Consider the following 22,285-nt stretch of genomic DNA (forward strand, 5'->3'; position numbering starts at 1 on the left):
ACAACTATTGGAGAATATTTTCTTCCTGTGGAAAAAATAGGAGAAATCCAGTCCAGGTTCTCCGTTCGTATGTTTATTGAGGAATTTCAAAAGCCCTGCTGTTTGCATTTTAATTTTTGTATCATGATGGCAATTTTTTAAAAAATTGTCTTATGATTGGCCAGACAAATTGAATAAATAAATAGATTTATTCTCAATTTCTAATGGATGGATTTTAGATGAATTTCTCTCCTTTTTTTAATGGCTTCTCAATTTCTTCTTGACTTCAGAATTGTTTAATACACAAGACTTAATTAAACTGCGGTAATACTTTTTGTGATTAAAAATGTTTCATTTGATAAGAAAGGAAATAATTTCTTTTAAGTTTGTTTTGGGAATAAATTAACATTGACCAAATTTACCTGCCATAATCATAATAATAAACTCTTGGAAACGCTATTAAATAAACTCTTCATTATTATCTCTCTTCTAGTTTTTTCTGGTAATTCTCCCTCCCCCACCTCCTTTCCCACTCAGGTGCTTATTTCACACTGCATTGCAACCAATCTCCCACTCAAATCACAAACATCACAAATCCACAACCTGTGCATGAAATTACAGCACTACTTCAGTAGCCTGCTTCAGAAGCTTTTGTTTTCAGAGCTTTGCTTATTAGGGATTAGAATCTAAAGAATGATGAAGGGACTAAGTTGCAAGATGTTTCTTGCATCCGACTGGGTCCAATTCTTTGTCTCCCTGCAGAATCTAATCTTATGCCTCTTCTTGTTGTTGTTCTTCCAGTTTCTGCAGGATTTGCTTGTCTTACACTGTGCTTGCTGCAGTTCTTGCAGTAAAATTATCTGCGCACGATGGAATGAATTTTGTTCTTTAATTCACAGTCTGATGCTGATTCAGCTGAGAGGGAGTGACTTGCCTAAGGTTATCTAGCTGGCTTCCATGCCTAAGAGAGGCCTAGAACCCAGGATCTCCTCTTCTTTGTCTAGAACCTTAAAATATTATATCTTTGTCAGAGTTTGTTGCAGAAATTAAATCAGAAGCACACACAGATAACTGATTCAGCAGGATCCATTAACTTCTCTTCATATACATAATAACAGATGAAGTAAATTTTACAATACCAATAGCAGAGTTCTTTCAACTTGGTAACAAGTAGAGAGATCAGTTTTCAGTTTCATTTTCAGGAGACAGACAAGCCCAGGCTTGTTTGATTTCAGAGCTGATCACAGAACTTAATACAAAGAGAGCCTCCTCTATACAGGGCAGTTAAGCTTCTGCACAGACTCAGTTGCCTAAGCCACACCCAGACTTCAGACTTAAGTTTTTGTTTCCAAATAAACTGCACTGGCTGAGCCTGTTACCATGCCTATTCATTGGTTGACCTTGTTACCATGTCTCCATTCAGTCCCCATTGGCTGATCTATTCCAATCCATGAATATTCATATTCTGACAATCTTATTGGCTCTCCAGAATACCTTCTTAGAATTTTGAATTTCTTCTTATTCATGTATTCTATGATCATTGATCAATATGACTAAATCCATAGCCTCTCTCATCCATAGATGAGAGAGAAAACAACTGTCTTCTTGAGGAAGACTTGTTTGGTCAGATCAGTAAATCAGTTTTATAATTGGACCTTGACTATATTTATATTAGAACCCTTTGGTAACAAGATATTTTAGAGTAATTTAAATATGGCAAATTTGTGAACTCTTTGCTGTTTAAGTATGGGGCAAAGTTTGGGATACCTGATTCTTTTCAATACTAGTTCTTTACATGATGATATCTTTGCTTAGTATCTACAAGTTTTCATTTAAGCAGAAAGGAAAATATTTTTTTTCCTCCTGGCTTTATAATACACGACTATTTTATTTGCCAGCAGGTTTCTTTGGGGTAGAGGAATTTTTTGCAGACATTAATGTAATAGCCTGTTGTAATTATTTTAAGGATAGCCTATTAAATTCTAACATGTTTCTGTTTGCCATTGTGGTCAATGACCCTAATAAAAATAGTCTATTCTAATTATTCATCATATTTTCCTTTTTTTTGAAATTGCTAGCCATGGTATAAAACTTGAACACATGAATTAATGCTACCTGTGCTCTGAATTCAGAATGGCCTTTCTTTCTTTCTTTCTTTCTTTCTTTCTTTCTTTCTTTCTTTCTTTCTTTCTTTCTTTCTTTCTTTCTTTCTTTCTTTCTTTCTTTTTTTCTCCCTCCCTCCCTCCCTCTCTTTCTTCCTTCCTTCACTCTTTTTCTGTTGCATAGGAATTTGAAATTCAAGGAAAAGCAGGAATGGATATTATAATTTCAGGATTGAGCGGCCTTTACACCCACTACATAACTACTTATGAAGAATATCAGGTAATTAACCAGTAATATTCTTAAAACAAAAATAAGTAGCATGAATGATTTGTGACTACACTTTGTAGAAAATTTAGTTTTCTGTTAGGATTATGAGGCAATCATGAATTCATAGATCTTCATGTCTCACTTTGTAGGTTCAACGATATGAAGGAGGGTCCACCATTTTTGGACCACACACCCTTTCTGCCTATATACAGTTATTTCAAGGCCTGGCCAGAGCTCTTGCTACGGTAATAACAAATTGCAACTACGCAGTGTTAAAGAATTCCTGATTCTTAGTTACAAGTGGAAATAGATTGCAATCTGTAGAGGCGCACATATGATAGATGGTTTCAAAAGAGCTGCATTCAGATGTGGAGATGTTCCATCAATATAAACTCCAAACAAGTGATTTTGTTGTCTATCCCACCACCTCCCATCGCCCATAAATCAGGGGTGCAATCAAGCAGGTTCTGACTGGTTCTGGAGAACCGGAAGTGGAAATTTTGAGCAGTTCAGAGAACCGCTAGCGGAAATTTTGAGTAGTTCGGAGAACCGGCAAATACCACCTCTGGCTGGCCCCAGAGTTGGGTGGGAATGGGGATTTTGCAGTATCCTTCTCCTGGAGTGGGGTGAGAATGGGGATTTTGCAGTATCTTTCACCTGGAGTGGGGTGGGAATGGAGATTTTGCAGTATCCTTCCCCTGCCACATCCACCAAGCCACGCCCACAGAACCGGTAGTAAAAAAAATTGAATTTCACCACTGCCATAAATGTATTGTTAATCTATGCTGACTACTGACTACAATCCATGCAAAAATTATTCAAGAGAATTATTTTTTTTTGCCAAGTACATTCCCAGAGTAAACAAGCAGCAAAGTGTGAATAATATTGCTTCTATAGTTTGCTATGGAAGTTTAAAACTAGGCCTGTGTATTTCAAGGCAGAATGAGAGAACTCGCCACAGCCATCTCACCACCAGTTCACCGTGGCCAACTCACCACTGACAACTCACAACCGGACAACTCGCTGCAAGACAATTCAACAATTCAATTTAATTATTTAAAATAATTGAAAATTATTTTAATTTTTGTCATTTACATTTCATTTTGTCCCTCATTCTTTCTTTAATGATTCTATTCCATGGATGTCAAACTCGATCATGTCATGTGACATCATGTGATGTTTCATGACCTTTTTTGCCTTTGTGGAGCCAGGGTGGGCGTGGCCTGCACGTGATGCATCTGGCCTGTGAGCTGCTAGTTTGTCTGTTCTATTCCATTATTTCTTCGATATTAGTGTAATTTCTGCCCCATTGCATGTTGTCCAGCAGTGAATTGGCCATGGTGAGTTAACCATGGCGTGTTGGCTGTTGCAAGTTGTTGTAGACCAGGGATGGGTTCTACTTACCTTTTACTACCAGTTCGCAATGGGATCGCATGCTCACTCTCACTTTGCTCACGCACGCACCTTGCTTCTGTGCATGCGCAGATCGCCAATGACAACATCTGGGGTGGTTGGCGGGGCCTCCCACCAGTTTTGCTACCGGTTCTTGCGAACCGGTCCAAACCGGGGGCAAACCACCACTGTTGTAGACCCATTTCAAGGAGCCCGTAAATAAAAAACAAGGGAAGAAGAAAAATAGAACTGAAGATTTGGAAGAGGATACAGAAATATTGAACAGGATCTCTCAACTCCATGCAGCAGAATATTTTTATTATATATTCCCTCTCCTTTTTCCTTTTGCTTTATTTCCTGGTTAAGATCAAAGCACCTTTCATTTCAAACTGAATTACATTTTTTTCAGAATACCACTCAAGATTTACCAAATGTTCCAGAGCCACCCATCTTAAACATAACAAACCTGAATTTTTTGCCTCCTGTTATTGATAAAAAACCACTTGGTCAGAAGTATGGTGATGTTCTACAAGATGTTCAACCAACATACAAAGTGGTATGTATACTCCTCCCTCCCCCCCCAACCATTTTATTTGGCTGTATTTTTAAACCTTGTTTAATCATATCATTTTGAGGGGCAATATATTAGCTCACTACATAACAGTGTCTTGGTGTTCCAAGAATTTCCAGTGGTGCAGCAGTGAGGACATTAAATTAGGATCAGGGTTAGGAAACCTCAAGTATGGAAGTTCACAGAGAGCCTTTGCATCAGATCTCTCATGAAATGTACACCAAAGAAAGTGCAAAATATAAACATGACAGTAAAATAAAAATAAGGATTGTACATTTTCTGTTGTGGCATCCATCCTAAGGAAGGTGCCAATCCTTCTGGTTTTTTGTAAGACCTTAAGAGGCCAGGTTGTGGGCTTGGGGCTCCAGAGGATATGAAGGGACTCATCTCCTGGCTGTACTAGTAATTGTTGACTCTGATATCTTCCAGAGTCATTAGTTGAGATGATCAGCTATAAAAAATTGATAAAATAAATAAGGATCCTAATTGTCAATTAAAAGCTTAGAAAGCTTCTAAACATAACCCAAGAAGAAGGATCAAACACATTGGAAACCAGCATCTTCGACTTCATCAGATGGACAAAAAGATACCATAGCTGATGATATTAAATGCTACTGATGTATTTATTTATTTTATTTACTTTTCAAATTTATTTGCCACCTATCTCACGATATTCAGAACAATTGGTAGGATTGAACCCCTTCTCCATTTTAGTGTAATTTCCAGTATAGGTCATTCACAGAGGCAACCAATGCAGTCTCAATATCATATCCTAGATCAGTGGTGGCTAACTTTTTTGCCATCGCGTGCCAAAAGCATGGGGAATGCGTGGGGGTCACACGCATTGTGCCACACCCATAATTCTATGCGCCCCACCCCTGCGCATGTGTGCGTGACCCTCCTGCGCTTCCCCTGCTTTTGTGCGTGATGGCCCAGTGGGCCCGGTAGGCCTGTTTTTCGCCCCCCCCAGGCTCCGGAGCCTTTCTAGGAGCCTGGGGAGGGCAAAAACAGCCTTCCCCACCCCTCCAGAGGCTGGAAACGGCCTGTTTGTTGACTTCCAGTGGGCCCAGAAGGCCCAAAAATCAGCTGGCCAGCGCGTGCATGTGCGCCAGAGCTGAGCTCACGTGCCTACTAATATGGCTCCATGTGCCACCTGTGGCACACATGCCATAGGTTCGCCATCATGGTCCTAGATGAAAGTCTAATTGAAATGGGTCAGCTTCATCCAAATGCATCTGGAACTTTGAGGTCATAATTTCCTCAATCACCTTAGCTGGACAGCAATATTTGAGAGTAATTTATAATTATAGCTGTAGAGAAGGTTGTTCCAGTAAAAGTCTTGTAACTGATCCCTAATTGTACATCTCAAGCCCAAGCTGCATAGTTGAAGCTATCAGTGTATTGACCTAGACTCTGGAGGCTACAGTATTTAGCTTGGTGGGTGAAACACTTAGTTATAATGACGGAGGATTGCATTTCTCCATTCAAGAGTAGTGAATAATTTGGGGTTCCTCCTGAACTCATAGTTGCTGCTCCAGGCTATTCCTGAACAGCTACCAGCCATTGAGTCAATACACTGACCACTTCACTTTGTGCGCCATTTGTATCCTTTCATTGACATTTCAGGAAAGGGTGATTATCTTCTATGTTGAAGCTCTGAATGCTGTTGTATATATGCCTGCATTCATACTACAAGGTTTCTAGCATTAAGGATATTTCCACTCTTTAAAGAAATGCCTAGTAGGATGTGTACCTGCACAGATATATACACATCTCCTTACCCATTTGTATTTGAAGAGTTGAATGGCCATCAAGAAAGCTGCTCATTTTGAGCATAAGAAAAGCTCTGAAGTTCTTGTGCCATAGCAGAATTGATTGATTTATACCATGGATGTGATTTACAGTTGATTTTCTCAACGCTCATTCCATCTCTTTCACCCAGGGAGAGGTTGCTGAAGTGCATTTTGTAGGAGCAAATCCAAGGAGTTCTGCAAATATGGTGAGATATGAAACCAATGGAAAAATTGCAGAGAAAAATTCAGCGAGTCCTTAGATTTCCTGCATTTGACCAAATAATTCTGAGATGCAATGTCTATTTATTTTATTTTTTTCTCTTTCTCTCTTCCTCCCTTCCTCTTTCTCATCATAATTGCCTATACGGAGAAGGAGGACGGGGAAGAGGAAACAAATGAACGCAAAAGATACAACTGTGAAGGAGATTTAAATAATAAACCATTAGACAATCTAAGGAGATCCTCTGATCTTATCCAATATATATCCATAATTGATATATTTCTGGGGAGCTATTTTACGGGTGGGTATTTCATGTCTCTATCACTGCTTATTCTTTCCAGGCCAATTTTACTTTCCTTACGGTGGAGAAACATGATAACATTTCTAAAAGCTGGCAAGTGCTGCATGATGATGCCTCGTGGGATACTCGGTAAGCAATCCCGTCAAGACTTTATATATTTCAGCAGATATTGAAACTGTGCTACATTTTCCAAAAACAGATGCGCAGAATCATTTGATGTCACTTCGGTCTTTTTTAAAATATTGAAACAGTGCAGGGAGGTCAAAAATCAGGATCAGGACCTGCACAGAAAGAAATGTAAAGGTTCATTCATCTCTGGAAAGTTCCTTTTCTGGTCAAATAATACTTGAAAGTAGACAACTATGGGGAGGAATGATTTCAACACTTTTCTACGTCCAATTGCACCTGAATCAGTGCAATCATAGGATCTAGCAAAAGGCATGGCATGCATCTATTCCAAGATGAAATACTCCTGGTTCAGACTGAATCACCCAATCTGGTAGCGATGGTGGCGGGTGGTTCAGAGAACTGGTAACAAAAATCCCTGCCCCCCCCCACCCATGCCCGGCTGAGCCACGCGATCATCAGAGGCTTTTTAAAAGTAAACAAAAAAAACTCTGATGATCACGCGGCTCAGCTGGAATCGTCAGAGCCTTTTAAAAGCATTTTTTTCTACAACCAAGAGGTTGTAGAAAAAAATGCTTTTAAAAGTAAAAGTAAAAAAGTAAAAAAAAAAAAAGCCTCTGACGGTCATGGTTGAGCAGCGCAATGGTCAGAGGCTTTTTTTTTTTTTACTTTTAAAAGCAATGCTTTTAAAAGTTAAAAAAAAAAAGATTGCACGCTACAGCTGATCACACCCCCCCCGTTAAAGACTTTGAGCATAAGTGAAAAATAATTTCCAAGATTGTTTTTTTTTTAATTTTACACTCTTTCCCTGAAGACATTGGCTTTAAAAGTACAAGGCAGGTACTGTTCCTCCTTTCCCCACAATAAATGAATTCCTATAATCATAGGCTATAATGATTCCACTCTTGACTCCACCTCTTGTCTCTGCTTATCTTTCTCCTACATATAATCCAGTATGTCTTTACCTATAATGCTACATCAAACGTGGTTTCTCTGACTTTGTTCTTGACTTTCATCATCCCCATATTACTGTGTTCTAGTACAGAAAGTGTTGGATTAGCACTTGGCAAAACAATGGACAAATTTGTCAGGGCGTTGATTAATCCCATGTTTGGCTCTGGGAAAAATCACCCTAGTTTAGAGGATGGATCAAGGCTTATTCCTTGTTGCAATATTCTGAAAAAGAAATGCGAAGAAAAGTTTCTAATAAAACTCATTTATTTGTTATAAAGAAAATCAAACACCTCACTAACTAAGAAAAGTAATTGCTACATTTTTGAAATAATTCTTGCCGGCTATTTCTCAGCCGGACCTTGCTGGCAAGAGAACAAAGGAAAGAGTGTGTGAAGCAAGTGAAGAGAATGCAGACATGCGTAGTAACTTTTGATAACAATTCTTGGCAAGGTACGGAAAGTCAGATAGTCCAGAAATGATGAGTTCAGCTGGCAAATAAAATAACGCAGTGACAAAGTTCACCTTAGCTATAGAAATCTTTATGAGAAAGCCTTTTCTATCCCACAGAATTTGGTAGCATCTTCATTTTTCTTTCTATGGAAATCTGAATTTGGAAAGGGAAGAATTTATAGAAAATGTCTGTTCAAATCAGTATTCCACTAATGAAGGTGTTTTAAGAGAATGGATTATGTCTTCAAAGCATGGAATTTTGAGAGACTGTTTGCTAGTTTTTGATTGAATTTATTTTGTTAACTAAGTAGCGCTGCTGTATGGGTATAAATGCAGCAATTTTTCAGAAACTGCGAAATGCGATTATATGATTAAACCCTGAGTTGAAATCGTATTGAAACTTGAGATTTATCTGCATTTGATTAAATCAACCTGCATTAAGACTTTCATTCATGAAACTTCTTTTTTTCCATTAGGTTGATCTGGAAGAAAGGCATGATGGGCCAAAGTACATCTATAATAGAATGGCACATCCCAAAGACCACTGAATCAGGAAAATACAGAATACAATATTTTGGACACAGCAAAGAATTATTTAGTTCAATTCGGGCATTTAATGGGACATCTTCAACATTTGAAGTTTCTAATTGATGATTTCCTATTGAAAAGCATGAAGTTGCCACTTTCATCTTGGAAAAAAACAGATAATCTCATAACCCCTCCATTGTCCATTAAGACTTTGCAAGTTGCTATAGCAGAGACAGAAAATATACTATTTGTTTGACTGTATGTAGCCTGCAGTTCCCAGTACTATCAAACTTTGGAAACTCATTGTGTTTACATACTACTAAAATTTATTTTTGTCAGTTTTTCAACACAAACCCATCAGAAGTGAAAGAGGCTCCTAAATTTATGCCCTATTCTTTTCAAAATAGTCACTGCATCACCACCTTGGTCAATGATGCTCTCGAAACCATCCCAGAAATAAAGGACCTTGCAAAAACGTTCTTCATGTCTTCTCTTGGGAAATGTGCATTAAAGATTTGGAGGAGCAAACTACAGTATGGTGTGAATTCTTGTGCTACAATTAGCTCCCTCACTCAAGTCTCAGAATCTCTTCTTGCTAGAACAGCCACAATTTCTGAAATTTAACATATGTATAAAGGAGCTAGAACTAGGACTCCATGTTGGTTGAGATCCATCACAGATAATACCTTATAGCTTATTTGGCAGTATCAACAAGAGAACCAGTAATTAAATCTAATCAACAATTTGGAAAGTGCTTTCTGAACTTCAGTAGGTTGATTTGGATGAAAATGTGGGTTACTTCACCTTGCATTGAAACCGATGAAGGGACACAATCAGTTTATGTAGAAACTGTTTAGCTATGTTTGCAAATGAATTCAACAAACAGTTTGGTTTCTAAAGGAAGGATCAGACTGCAAAATAATTTGTTTTATCAAGCAACAGTGAAAATTGAAAATGACAACACCAAAGATACATAATTCAGAACCACGAAGTGTATTCATGCAACTGGATATCTTCAATGAGGCTGCTACTGTTGAGAAAATCCTGATTAAAATTCTCTACAAATTTATTGTAAACAAGTGTGTTTATGTATGTTTATATACACATAAACACACTTGGGGGCATAAGCATCCAATAGTTAGTTAAACTCTCTTTACCTCCTCTCTCTTATATTTCTAAAATATGTTTATAAGCATTTGGATCAGCTGCTGGCAAAATATCCTCAACTGGAAGAAGAAAAGAGGAGAGGAGGACAATTTTGCCATTTTTCTTTTGATTTTTTCCCCCAATATGTTCAAAGTTGAATTTAAGTTCCTACCGAGCTTTAGCAACACTGGTGAAGTTGCTGATACAGCAATTTCCAAATTCTGTTGCAGATCAGATAATATATTCAATAGTTGAGCTAGAGACTCTGAACAGATTTCCATCAAGTCCACCAAGTACCAGTATTTGGCATACAGCTGCGAAAGAATGGCAAACTTTCCCATGCTGCAATAAACGTAATGAGCCATAAGATTCCTATCTGTTTTTATATTTTTGTAAATACATCTACCTCTGAGAAATGTCCAAACATTTGAAGTCACAAAGACTGCTTTAGGAAATAAACGTGGCTATAACAGTGTCATTTCAACATGGTCATTTCACAAGCAAGAATTCCTATGTATAGACACTTGTTTAAAAAGGGGTCACAGTGACCTCTGAAGTATCTGATACTCCAAAGCAGTGTTTCTCAACCATGTCAACTTTGAAAATGTGGAACTGCTGGCTGGGGAACTCTGGGAGTCGAAGTTGATATGTCTTCAAGTTGCCAACGTTGAGAAACACTGTCCCAAAGGATTTGGCTGAAACTAGTTGAAGCCAACACTCATTAGGGTAGCATAGGGATAAACCTAGGAAGTTTTGGCAGCCCTGTAGTGTGCTTTCTAAATAAGCCCTCTGTTTCACACGCTAAAAGTAATTAGAGGTTAACATAACGCCATTAGGAAATCCAGAAGGTGCCTGATTAAATGTGTGGTTCCTACCTCCAGCAATCGCTATCAGGATTTTCCACTGCAGCTAATGCAGCCATGCCTGGAAACTTTATTGCATTTAAAAATGCAATAAAGGGCAGCATAGAAATATGATAATTAAATTAAATTAAATTAAATTATTAAATTAAATTAAATGTGTGAATGCATTCGGAAACTTGACACCAACATCAATAATGATGAACATTCTCCAGTTTCCATTAAACTTGATAGATGGGAAAAAATCAGCTGGAAACATTTGATATTGGATAGTATTTTAGAAAAAGCAGAGAGGTTCCTTTGAAAATTTCCATCAGTAATGAATGGGTCTCAGATGTGTTGAATAGTAAACCACTGACCTCTTCAGCCTTCCAGAGCCAATTTCCAGTGAATATGTAATCCAAATGAACGATTGTTCTTTGACATTAATTAGAAGGTATGTTACACGGGGCCCTAACCAACAAAATGAAATTGAACATAGAGAAAAGTACGGTGTTACACTTAGGCAAGAAAATCCAAAATTACAGATATAGATTAGGTGAAATCTGGATTAATAGCAGTAACTGTGAGAGGGATCTTGGAGTCCTAGTGGACAATCAAATATGAGCCCACACTCAGGGGTGAAATCGACTTACCTTCCCTACTGGTTTGGAAGTGTGCACGCTGCGCCATCGTCATGTAAGGTCCCAAAATACACTTGAGTCACCAGAATGCCAAAGAGGCTTGCAAAACTCAAGACGAGGCTTGCAAAAAAACAGATTTTATTTACGGCCAAAAACAAAATACTGGGTGGAACTATAACCAGAAGCTACAGATACAATGCATGCGAGGAGATAGCCACACCTTGGGGAAGGTGTGGCGTCCTTTTATACCCTCAGAGTTGTCAGCTTAGTACCCAATTCTGGCTTCCTAATTTAGGTTTGTGTATTCCTTGTTGCCCTGCAAGGGGGAATAGAAACTTCCCAATTAGTCATCTTGAGCATTTCTTTGTTTACTCAATTGGCCACTTTGGCCCCCTGGCCCTGGAAAGCAGGAGTTTATCCAGATCAAACATAAATTAGGGCTGAGATGTAAATTATCCCTTGGAGATACATACCATGCTCTTAGATGGAAAGGAATCCATCTAAGGAAAAACAGGGAGAAGATTGATATGGGTTCAGGTCAAATGGCAGGGACATATGTTTGACAAATACCAGATACATTACAGAGGCCTAATAACAGAATATGTTTGTTACAGGAGATACAAATATAAAGGCATATATGTATTACAGGAACCTAATGGTTACAGAATCTAATATATCAGTATATCATATTCTAGTATTATTTATTATATCCTTATTATTGTTTCCCTTCAGTCATATCTGATTTTTGACCTTCTGCGCATGCGCAGAGCAGAGGTAGGTTTCAGCAGGTTCTGACCAGTTCTGGAGAACCGGTAGTGGAAATTTTGGGTAGTTCAGAGAACAGGTAAATACCTCCTCTGACTGGCCCCACCCCATCTATTCTCTGCCTCCTGAGTCCCAGCTGATCGGGAGGAAATGGGGATTTTGCAGTAACCTTCTCCTGGAGCGGGGAGGGAATGGAAATTTTACAGTATCCTTCCCCAGCCATGCCCACCAAGCCATGCCCACAGAACCAGGAGTAAAAAATTTTGAAACCGACCACTGGTGCAGAGGATAAAAAATGGGTTACTTCCTGGTTAAAACCAGGAAGTAATGACATCCGGATGGGTGGGTGGAGCCTCGTGCTGCCACCACTACCGGTTTGCGCAAGCCGGACAGAACTGGCAGGATTTCACCACTGCCCATACTGTGGCATCAGCCAAACCAGCCAATGTAATCCTAAATGACATTAACAGAGGGATAGAAGCAAGATCACATTTGGACTAGTTAAATTAACTTTGAAAATCATGGTTTATTGACAGTTGGGTTTATGCAGTGTGGTATAAACCATGGTGTACAAATAATAGTGGAGAGGGTGTGTTTCTTTTTGAAACTTAGCAAAGCCTATGAATCCAGTCAACAGGTCTTGAAAAGAGTGTCCGTACTCTTACAACAATACAATATCCTAAGTTATTAAGTGACACATCCATTCTTATTCTAAAGTTAGTGGCACATCCATTCAATCAATCCGTACCCTGTTTACTCTTTAGGAGGGCACTTAAGATGGATGTTCCCTTGGATGTTGAGGCCACCGTATTGCTGAGCAGATTGTGTGAGAACATATGAAGGGGGTCCCCAAAAATTTATGTTGCCTTGCTAGGACTTTTGTTTCCGTTTATATGACTGATTATATTCTGCTTTTATTGTTGTCCTTCCCCCTCCCATTTTTGCAAGTTGAGCAGTCTGATAAGGCCCTTAAATGAACGACTAATCATTTTCCTGTAGAAATCAAACCATTTCACTTCTTCATTCCACCATGTCCAGATTTCTTTGCATTCATAAGGGGTCAACTCTCCCTGGAGTTCAGGAGGGAATAAACCTTCAACTGCAGAGGCAGAAGTTTATCTTAAAGGGGGATAGTCCTTCCACAATTTCAAAAACAAGATGGCCCAACAGCTGTTTTAGTCCCTTGCCCCATTTGTATAAGTCTTTAATTTTCAGAAATTGAGGCCAAATTGCTCAGTAGAAGATAATCTAGGATGAGATGCATATGTGAAGAAACAAACAAACCCACAACTATTCTCAATGGTGTCCACATACGGGTGAGCAAAATGGTGGACGTAGCATTGTGATGTAGACCCCGGTCTTTAGAAGATCTGCTGGTCCCGAGCAGAGATGGGATTGCCATATATCCTTTCAAATAGAGACACCATCACAATGTCTGTCCACCATCTTGCTGGTTTTGACTTCACCTCCTCCACAGCTTCTGCTGACCATTTTCATAGGTTTGATGGGGAAACAGTCTTGTTAGAACTACAAATCCCAGTATCCCTTCCCATGAACTGTGCACAAAGAGCTTGCTATTCTCCTGAGAATTGGTGACTGGTACTTGAAAGTCCACTGATCACTAGTGGGTTTCAAATTATTTTACTGCCGGTTTTGTGGGTGTGGCTTGGTGGGTGTGGCATGGCTTGGTGGCCTGGTAGGGGAAGGTTACTGCAAAATCCCCATTTCCTCCTGATCAGTTGGGACTTGGGAGGCAGAGAATAGATGGGGGCGGGACCAGTCAGAATTCTTACTACCGGTTCTCCGAACTACTCAAAATTTCCGCTACCGGTTCTCCAGAACTGGTCAGAAACTGCTGAAACCCACCTCTGCCACTGATTCTCCCTTATGTTTAAATTTGATTTATATGCCGCCCTTCTCCGGAGACTCAGGGCGGCTTACAATGCATTAAGCAATAGCCTTCATTCTTTTGTATATTTTATACAAAGTCAGCTTATTGCCCCCACAAACTGGGTCCTCATTTCACCTACCTTAGAAAGGATGGAAGGCTGAGTCAACCTTGAGCCTTGGAGAGATTTGAACCAGCAGAAATTGCAGGCAGCTGTGTTAATAACAGGGTGCACTAAACCACTGTACTATCAAGGCTCTTTAATTGCTTTCTTATACTACACAAACAGGAGTTTTAACCAGTTTGCTGAATCAGCATAATATAAGTGCAATGTGTAATTCTGGTTATCTTGGCAGTGTTTCAGATCCTTGGTACAAAGGTTTAGCTTAATTATTTTCTTCTTAAAAAAAAAAGACGTACTGTACAGCAGGCCTGGTTAGAACCTTAAAAAGGTTATGAAGGTTGAGCTGGAAAAAATATGAAGAAATACGAAACGCTTCTCTTCTAATCAAAAGTGTAGATATATCTAAGATGTACAGAAGTACTTTGAATCTGTGTTGGAAATGTGGAAAACAGAAAAAATGAAAGGTCATTTTATCATGAATGGCGACCTTATGAAAGGACAAAAAAAAATGCAAATACATGACAGAATAATAGAGTTGAAAGGCAACTTGGAGATAGGAACATTCTGCCACCTAGTGTTGAATGCATGGAAAATGAAGCTTTTGATTAATTGATAAGCAGAACGACACCCATTTTGGGATGTTACTTATTCATTTGTAAGTTGATACAATGAAATATGTATTTTTGTAAGCATGATAAATATTTTATGTATAATATATGTGTATTTAAAATATTTAAAGTTTTAGTTTCAAACGCATTTTCTCAGAACAGATGTATAGGACAAGTGCAGGAAAAGCTCTCGTGGCCCTCAGAATCCCCTCCAAACTTCCAGTGTAGTGGTAAAAATAAGAGAGAGGATTCCAGTATATTTTCTCAAATATATTACATAACTGAAAAGAAAAATCCCCAAATGGGGGGAAATTTGCCCTGTCCATGTTTATAGGTGCCCTTACTCACTTTACATCATCGTTGTATCCACTATAATCTCTAATGAACAACCCCCCCCCCATGTTTCTTCAATGATCCTTCTGTTAAATAAATAAGGAACTGAATAATATGTAAACTTGGAAAAGTACATGGAGAGAGTTCTGGTAAAATCAGGCCGTTCAACATGAAGTCAGCTGAGAATATACTGGATGAAACATTTTGAAACATGCCAACATTCAAATGTTTGCCATTATAACACACGCTAGTTATTTATTAGGTTGTACAATACAGTAAAAGAATAAAGTATAAAGAACCAAAATATAAAGAAGAATATGGAACCATAACTTACTTACTTACTTTTTTTTTTATTGAAAAAGTTTTACAAAAACCAATTTTTCCCCATTCCCCCCATCCCTCCCTAACCCCCCATAACCCTCCCCTCTTCCCATGACTTCCCCAAGGTGAAATCTGTCCACATTATATTGTATCATTTTTTTTTTATTTTTTTTTTTATATTGGATTTCTATACCGCCCTTCTCCCTAAGGACTCAGGGCGGTGTACAGCCAGATTAAAAAAACATGCAGAACAAATATTAAAAACAATTAAAAGATACTTTACCATCCCTCTATTCTCCCCCGTGTACTATACATTTCTACATAACAATATGCTATTTTAGCCCCTATATACTATATAACTTACTTACTTACTTTTTCTTTCTTTCTTTCTTTCTTTCTTTCTTTCTTTCTTTCTTTCTTTCTTTCTTTCTTTCTTTCTTTCCTTCCTTCTCTCTCTCTCTCTCTCTTTCTTTCTTTTTCTTTCTTTTTTCTTTTTCTTTCTTTCTTTCTCTCTCTCTCTCTTTCTCTCTTTTCTGTGTCTTTCAAGAAGATCATTACTGCATTTTGGTCAGCTTTGCCATTTCTGCAGGTTCTCTCAATTTTTTAATCCAATTTTCTACAGGGGGCAGGGGCATTTGATTATTCTATCTTTGTTCATACATTAAACAGATATTAATTTCCTGTGTTTTTTCCCTAGTTCAATGTACATAAAACCCAATAGAAAGAATGCTATTTCCAGCATAATATTAGTTCACAATAACTTTTGCATCATTATATTGATTTGCGCCCAAAATTTCCTTGCTTTGTTACAACTCCACCGTGCACGATAAAAGGTCCCTTGTTCCTTTTCACATCTCCAACTCTGGTTTGATATTCCTTTATCCATTTTTGACAGCTTGGCTGATACTTTATACTATTGATACATCAATTTTCATCACCACAATACAAAAAAGATGTTGAGACTTCAGAAAGAGTGCAGAAAAGAACAAGAAAAATATTTTGGGGGCTGAAACATATGATGAACAGTGGCAGGAACCAGGTACATCTAGTCTAACAAAGAGACGGACAAGCGGTGATATGATAGCAGTACTCCAATATTTGAGAGGCTGCCACAAAGAAGAGGAAGACAACCTATTCTCCAAGGCACTTGAGGTCAAGACAAGAAGTAATGGATGAAAACTTATCAAAAAGAGATCTTACCTAGAATTAAGTATTTTTTTCCTGACAATAGAAAGGCTTGCTTTCAGAAGTTGTGGGTGTCCAACACTGGAGGTTTTCCAGAAGAGATTGAGCAACTATTTATCCAGAATGGTGTACAATTTCCTACTCTATTCTATTCTATTCTATTCTATTCTATTCTATTCTATTCTATTCTATTCTATTCTATTCTATTCTATTCTACTCTACTCTACTCTACTCTACTCTACTCTACTCTACTCTACTCTACTCTACTCTATCCTTATTCTATGCTATCCTATTCTATATTCTGCCAAATGGAAGAAGCAGACTGGCAGCATATGTTCATGCATTTTTAAAACCAGTATTGCTGGGGAAAAAGTCTACTTATGTATATGTTGTTTTACAAAGAAAGCTTCAAGTTCATAAGTGCACTCAGATATTCTTCATTCCCAGGATCAATGTCCAAGGCTTCTTCATAGGCTTTCAATGCTTGTTGCTTTTTTCCATTGAGCTGATGAATAAATCCAAGGATGGCAAAATTCTCGGCCTCGGCTTCACCATACCTGATTTTCTTCTCCATCAATTTCTTTAATATACCCTTGCATTTCTCTCTCTCTGAAGACTCAAAGTTAATCTTCAGAACTGCAAAGTATTGTTTGATGGCTTTTGATTGTGACCTTCTGTAAAAATTTTGAAAACACCCATAATTAAAATGGGCTTGTTGCTTCTCCAAGGGAGTTAGGTTGCTCATGGTAAAGAGCTTCTGATATATTTCATCCGCTTTCTGTAGCCTTCCTTGTTCTGCATACATCTTCGCAAGGTCAATATTAGCAAAGAAAAACTTGGGTTTACGCTCCACCACTTTTTCGAAATAAGAAACGCAAAGTCTGATCAATTCCTCCATTTTATCCTTGTCACATCGGCTTTCATTTTTCATCACATAATACTGTGCCCTATAGCAAAGGCCAATCTGATGGTACAAGAATCCAGCATTTGGGGTCAAGCTTAATGCTTTCTTCAAATGTTGCAATGATGTCTCTACGTCTCCTTTCTTCCTGTAAAATTTGGCAGCGTACCTTAATACATATGGAATGTCAGGATGTTTTCCAAGCACTTCCTTAATGTATTTTTCTCCTTCCTTCGCTCTGTTTGTTTCCTGTAACTTTAACGCAAGGAGAGGAAGAACAAAAACATCATCAGGATTCAGTTTTGCTGCAAGGCTCAAAGGTTCCAGGGATGACTTTTTCCCTGAAGGGTTTTCTTCATAATGATCTTCCAAGCGGTATACCGTGATTGCATAGCCCGAGTTAAATTCTGGGTTTTTGGGTTCTTTATCCAGGGCTTTTTCAAAGCTCTCTTTGGCCTTTTCATAATTCCAGGCTCCAAATTTGAGGAGCGCCCAACCCTTATCACAGTCAATCTGTGGGAGCTCCACCTTATAAGGAGACTCACTTCCAAGTTGCTTGCAGGTGTTTTCTACCTTCTCCACGTAGGCTTGGGATTCAGTAAGGTTGCCCATGTGGTAGTGCACCCAGGCATAGTTGCCCCAGGTAACCAGGCTTCCCTTTTCAACATCCACAGGGTATTCTATGGGCACAGCCTCTTCAGCTTTCTGCAGGTTTTCCAGGGCTTCGTCCTTCTTGTCGTTCAGGAATTTCACATAGGCAAGAAGGTTGTAATTTCGAACTTTGGATTTGTTGGTTAAGAACTGGATCTGCTCAGCAATTCTTTCCTCCAATTCATCAGGAGCAATATCCTTTTTCTGCAACTCCCATGTAAAATGGCATTCAAGTTTTTGGAGAATCTCCTTTAAACCTTCTTGGGAGAGGAGACTGCAGGACAAAAGGAAAGAGAATGAAAGACATGTACAGTTTGTGGACAAAGAAATTCAATTCATAGTTTTATACTACTTTTTTTCCTACCTTTTATTGAAATCAATTAGTGATAATTAGGCTATGAATTTAGATTATATTCCTTTGTTATATTTTCCCATTGTAACCTCAGCACTGCCTGCATATTAAGCTTTATGCCTGCCAAAATTGTATTAAAACCTCTATGACTGTGGTATGATCAGTGTTTAGGAATTGATTGCAAAATAAGAAGGAACTAGAGAAAGGTTTATTAAAGTATGGTTCCAGAACCTCTTGAGGTCCCTCAAGACCTTCTAAGGAGTCCATGAAATCAAAATTATTTATCAAATATTGAAGATATTTGCCAAAATCTAAAGCAATATCATTCTTCTCATTTTTTAAAAATTTTGCCCCATTTTAGGACTTTTCTCATCACATTTGTTAAGCGAATCATGGCAGTTCTTAAATTAGAAACATGGTTGTTAAGTGAATCTGGTTTCACCACTGACTTTGCTTGTCAGAAGGTCACAAAAGGGGATCGCAAAACCATGGGATACTGCAACCGTCATAAATGTGAGTCACATCCGAATGTAAATCCCGTGACCACGGGGATGCTGTGATGGTCGTAAGTGTGAAAAATGGTCATAACTTACTTAACTGTTGTAAGTTAAGGACTACCTGTAGTTTAACAAGAAAAGTGATTACACAACACACTGAACAAGGGAGCCCGGTATGTATGTTGTGTGAACCTTGTCTACTTCTTTTAAGTTCTACTTCTCATATACCGGTAGAAAACTGCTTTATTAATAAATCATGATTCAGTTAAATATGGGTAATAATCAGAAGTGGGTTTCAGCAGGTTCTGACCAGTTCTGGAGAACCGGTAGCGGAAATTTTGAGTCATTTGGAGAACCGGTAAATACCACCTCTGCCTGGCCCCCATCTATTCTCTGCCTCCCGAGTCCCAGCTGATCGGGAGGAAATGGGCATTTGCAGTATCCTTCCCCTGCCACGCCTACCAAGCCATGCCATGCCCACAAGCCACACCCACAGAACCGGTAGTAAAAAAAATTGAAACCCACCACTGGTAATGATGACATGCAAATATAGATTGTCTTCCTCCCCAAAGTAAAGGTAGCTGTGATAGCCCTCAATAATACAGGTAGTCCTCAACGTATGACAATTGGGGCATGAATTTCCATCTGCAGTCGTAAGTGGAGACGCCATGTGATTGGACCCAATTTTACAACAAGTTGTAAAGTGAATCATGAAGGTCACTAAGCAATTTTTGTTTCCTCAATGGGCTTTTTTGCTGGAAATTAATAAAAAATATTGCGATCAGGGTGGATTTGATTTAAATCAAGTTGATTTAAATCATGATTTTTAAAGAGCAACTGTCATCTCTGTCCTGCAGCGGCTCCTCTCACCCGCTGTTGACTCACTGACAGTCCCATTCACTTTAATGGGTCGGCTGGTGATACGGCAGTGACACAACAAGGTAACGGGCATGGTAAAGGTAAAAGATGGCTTCCAGGTCTAACAGCGGCAGCGACACAACAAGGTGAGGGGCGTGGCAGGCAGGAGGTGAGTGGATGCCCGCTAACAGGTGCTGCTGCCACGATGGATCTAAAATGACAGGTGCTCTTTAAACATGAGGACTCATTCTTGCTGGTAGTCAGAATCTTTAATAATGCTGAGCTTGGATTCATTTGAAGACAATTAGCACCCACCCCTCCTAGAAGAATGAAATATTCTAGGAAATATTAAATATTAAGAAGGCAGAATATTATATTTCCCTGGATGAGAAAAGGAGAAATAGGTTTTAAAGACAGCTCCCTGCCCCCAGCAGATATTTGGTGCACATTAAGACTGGATCAGCCGATCTACAAGACAATTAGACCTTCAGCTCCAGCCTGATGGGATTAAGACATGACCCTCAGGACATAATAGGATTAGCCCTCTACCCATCTAGCAGCAGAGCTCACCAACTTTTTCTAGATAGTTTTTTATTTCAAAAGCATTTTATTAAAATAAATTTGATAAAAATAAAAAAAAATCCAATTTAATTTTTCAAAAATCTGATTTTTTTGATTTAAAAAAACCCATCAATTTTTATCTACCCTGATCGTGATCACCCAACTGTAAAATATTGCAACTGGTAGTAAATGTCAGCTAGTTGCCAAACTCCCAAATTGTGATGAAGTGTGTGTGTGTGTGTGTGTGTGTGTGTGATATTTCTGACAGTCATAAATGGGACTAAAGGGCATTACTTTTTCCAAGGCTGTAATAGCTTTGAGCCATTGTAAAATGAATTATAAGTTAAGGACTACCTGAAAAGTATTATCATTTAATCTATTTAGAGGTCTAGTATAAAAAAAAAACCATTTTCCCAACAACTGTTCAAATCTCCCTCCCTATGCTCACAGAAGCTATTATTTATATTAGAAATGATAAATTGTGCATGAAAACTATCTAGTAATTGGCTCTGAGACCTAATGATACAGATTAAATTGGATTCATTGCAGTTGATTTATACTCTGGATAACTGTTTGAAGTTCTTTTGTGGTATTATACATTTATAAAACAGACTGTGTATTTTTTTAAGAAAACACGATGAAAAAGAGCTTTTAAACACTAAACACTTTATAAGAAAAATAATTGAGAAGGATAATATAATGTTACTTCTTGTTCACTTACCTCATATTGCCAGATTAGAAGTTTTTTAAAGAGAGCTTGCTTCTCCGAAAATAATGGGTTTCTCTTTCCGATGATCTGATCTGAAATATTGCATTGGTTTGTTGCTACTCGCTTTTAAAAGGAAAAGAATAGAGTTTCGTTTCCTGTTCCTAGAAAAGGAAACTGCAAGTTGCTGTATTAGCCCACCCAGATGTAGAATCAGTTTCTATTTCTTCTGGTCTTGCTTGTGTTGTTCCGGTACAGTAACGATAGAAGATTCAGCATTCTAGAAGATTCTTTTCTGTAAAGAAATTCTGTATTTGATTTGTTGCTAAACAGCAATGCTAAAGGTATGATGAGTGGAGTTTTCTTGTTCTTGAAAGATGTGATATAGTATCATTTAGTTGGTGCAAAAATGTTAGAAAGAAATACAGGATACCAAGAGAGAAATATAAAAAAGTCACCAAAAAGACAATAAATGTTGAAAAAGAGTAAGAGATGATGGATAGAGATAAAATATTTGGTAATATGGTGATTGTATTAAAAACTAATAGAAAACAGTAGAAAGTATAAATTGGGAAAATAGCACACATATGGATACATAATAGAATTTATTATATATTTGCCCTGTAATCTGCAACTCCTACACTGCAGAAACATTTGATCAGGGTAAAGCAATAGATGCAATTTACATAGCCTTTGATTCAGTGATGCATGACAAATTACTGTTAAAACTTAGTTCTTACGGCATTTCCGGATCGCTGCACAAATGGAGAGCCATGTTTCTGTCAAACAGGCAATAAGTAGTCAAAGTAGGGAGGGCCCTATCAAATCCGGCACCAGTTAACAGCGGTGTCCCCAAAGGCAGCGTTTAGGACCCACACTCTTTCTGCTTTACATCAATGACCTATGCGATCATATTAAAAGCAGCTGCGTCCTCTTCGTTGATGACATAAAATTATTTAACACCACTGACAATGCTGCTGCCCTACAAAGCAACCTTGACCATGTGTCAGAATGGTCGCGCATTTGGCAAATCCAAATCTCAACTAATAAATGCTCTGTCCTACACATTGGCAATAAAAATCAGAACACCAAATATAAATTGGGTGGAAACAACCTCGTAGATGATCCTCACTCTATCAAGGGCCTAGGAGTACTCATCTCAGACTATCTAAACCCCAGAGCTCACTGTAACAGCATTGACAAAAAGAGATTAAGAATTGTT

General features: G+C 38.3%; 2 protein-coding genes across 2 annotated transcripts in view; one reads left to right on the forward strand and one right to left on the reverse strand.

Moving 5' to 3' along the window:
• The window catches only part of ASAH2 (N-acylsphingosine amidohydrolase 2), a 33,742-nt gene extending 24,530 nt beyond the window's left edge, over positions 1-9,212 (forward strand). Inside the window, exons 15-20 of the mRNA XM_087871743.1 lie at positions 2,266-2,361; positions 2,499-2,594; positions 4,151-4,297; positions 6,255-6,311; positions 6,667-6,755; positions 8,633-9,212. Of these exons, the coding sequence (XP_087727869.1) occupies positions 2,266-2,361; positions 2,499-2,594; positions 4,151-4,297; positions 6,255-6,311; positions 6,667-6,755; positions 8,633-8,807 (660 nt within the window). The 3' untranslated portion in view covers positions 8,808-9,212. The remainder of the gene's footprint in view (positions 1-2,265; positions 2,362-2,498; positions 2,595-4,150; positions 4,298-6,254; positions 6,312-6,666; positions 6,756-8,632) is intronic.
• A 6,641-nt stretch (positions 9,213-15,853) lies between these two features.
• Positions 15,854-21,207, reverse strand: LOC148113144 (interferon-induced protein with tetratricopeptide repeats 5-like). Its single transcript, XM_087871734.1, has 2 exons — positions 21,079-21,207; positions 15,854-18,363 (listed from the first exon to the last, which is right to left on the reverse strand). Exons 1-2 carry the CDS (start codon positions 21,081-21,083, stop codon positions 16,932-16,934), a joined length of 1,437 nt encoding a protein of 478 aa, XP_087727860.1. The 5' UTR covers positions 21,084-21,207; the 3' UTR covers positions 15,854-16,931.
• Between the last annotated feature and the right edge of the window lie 1,078 nt (positions 21,208-22,285).

The sequence above is a fragment of the Pantherophis guttatus genome, chromosome 6, assembly GCF_059756535.1.
Source record: "Pantherophis guttatus breed Tessera chromosome 6, ASM5975653v1, whole genome shotgun sequence".
Taxonomy (NCBI): Eukaryota; Metazoa; Chordata; class Lepidosauria; order Squamata; family Colubridae; genus Pantherophis; species Pantherophis guttatus.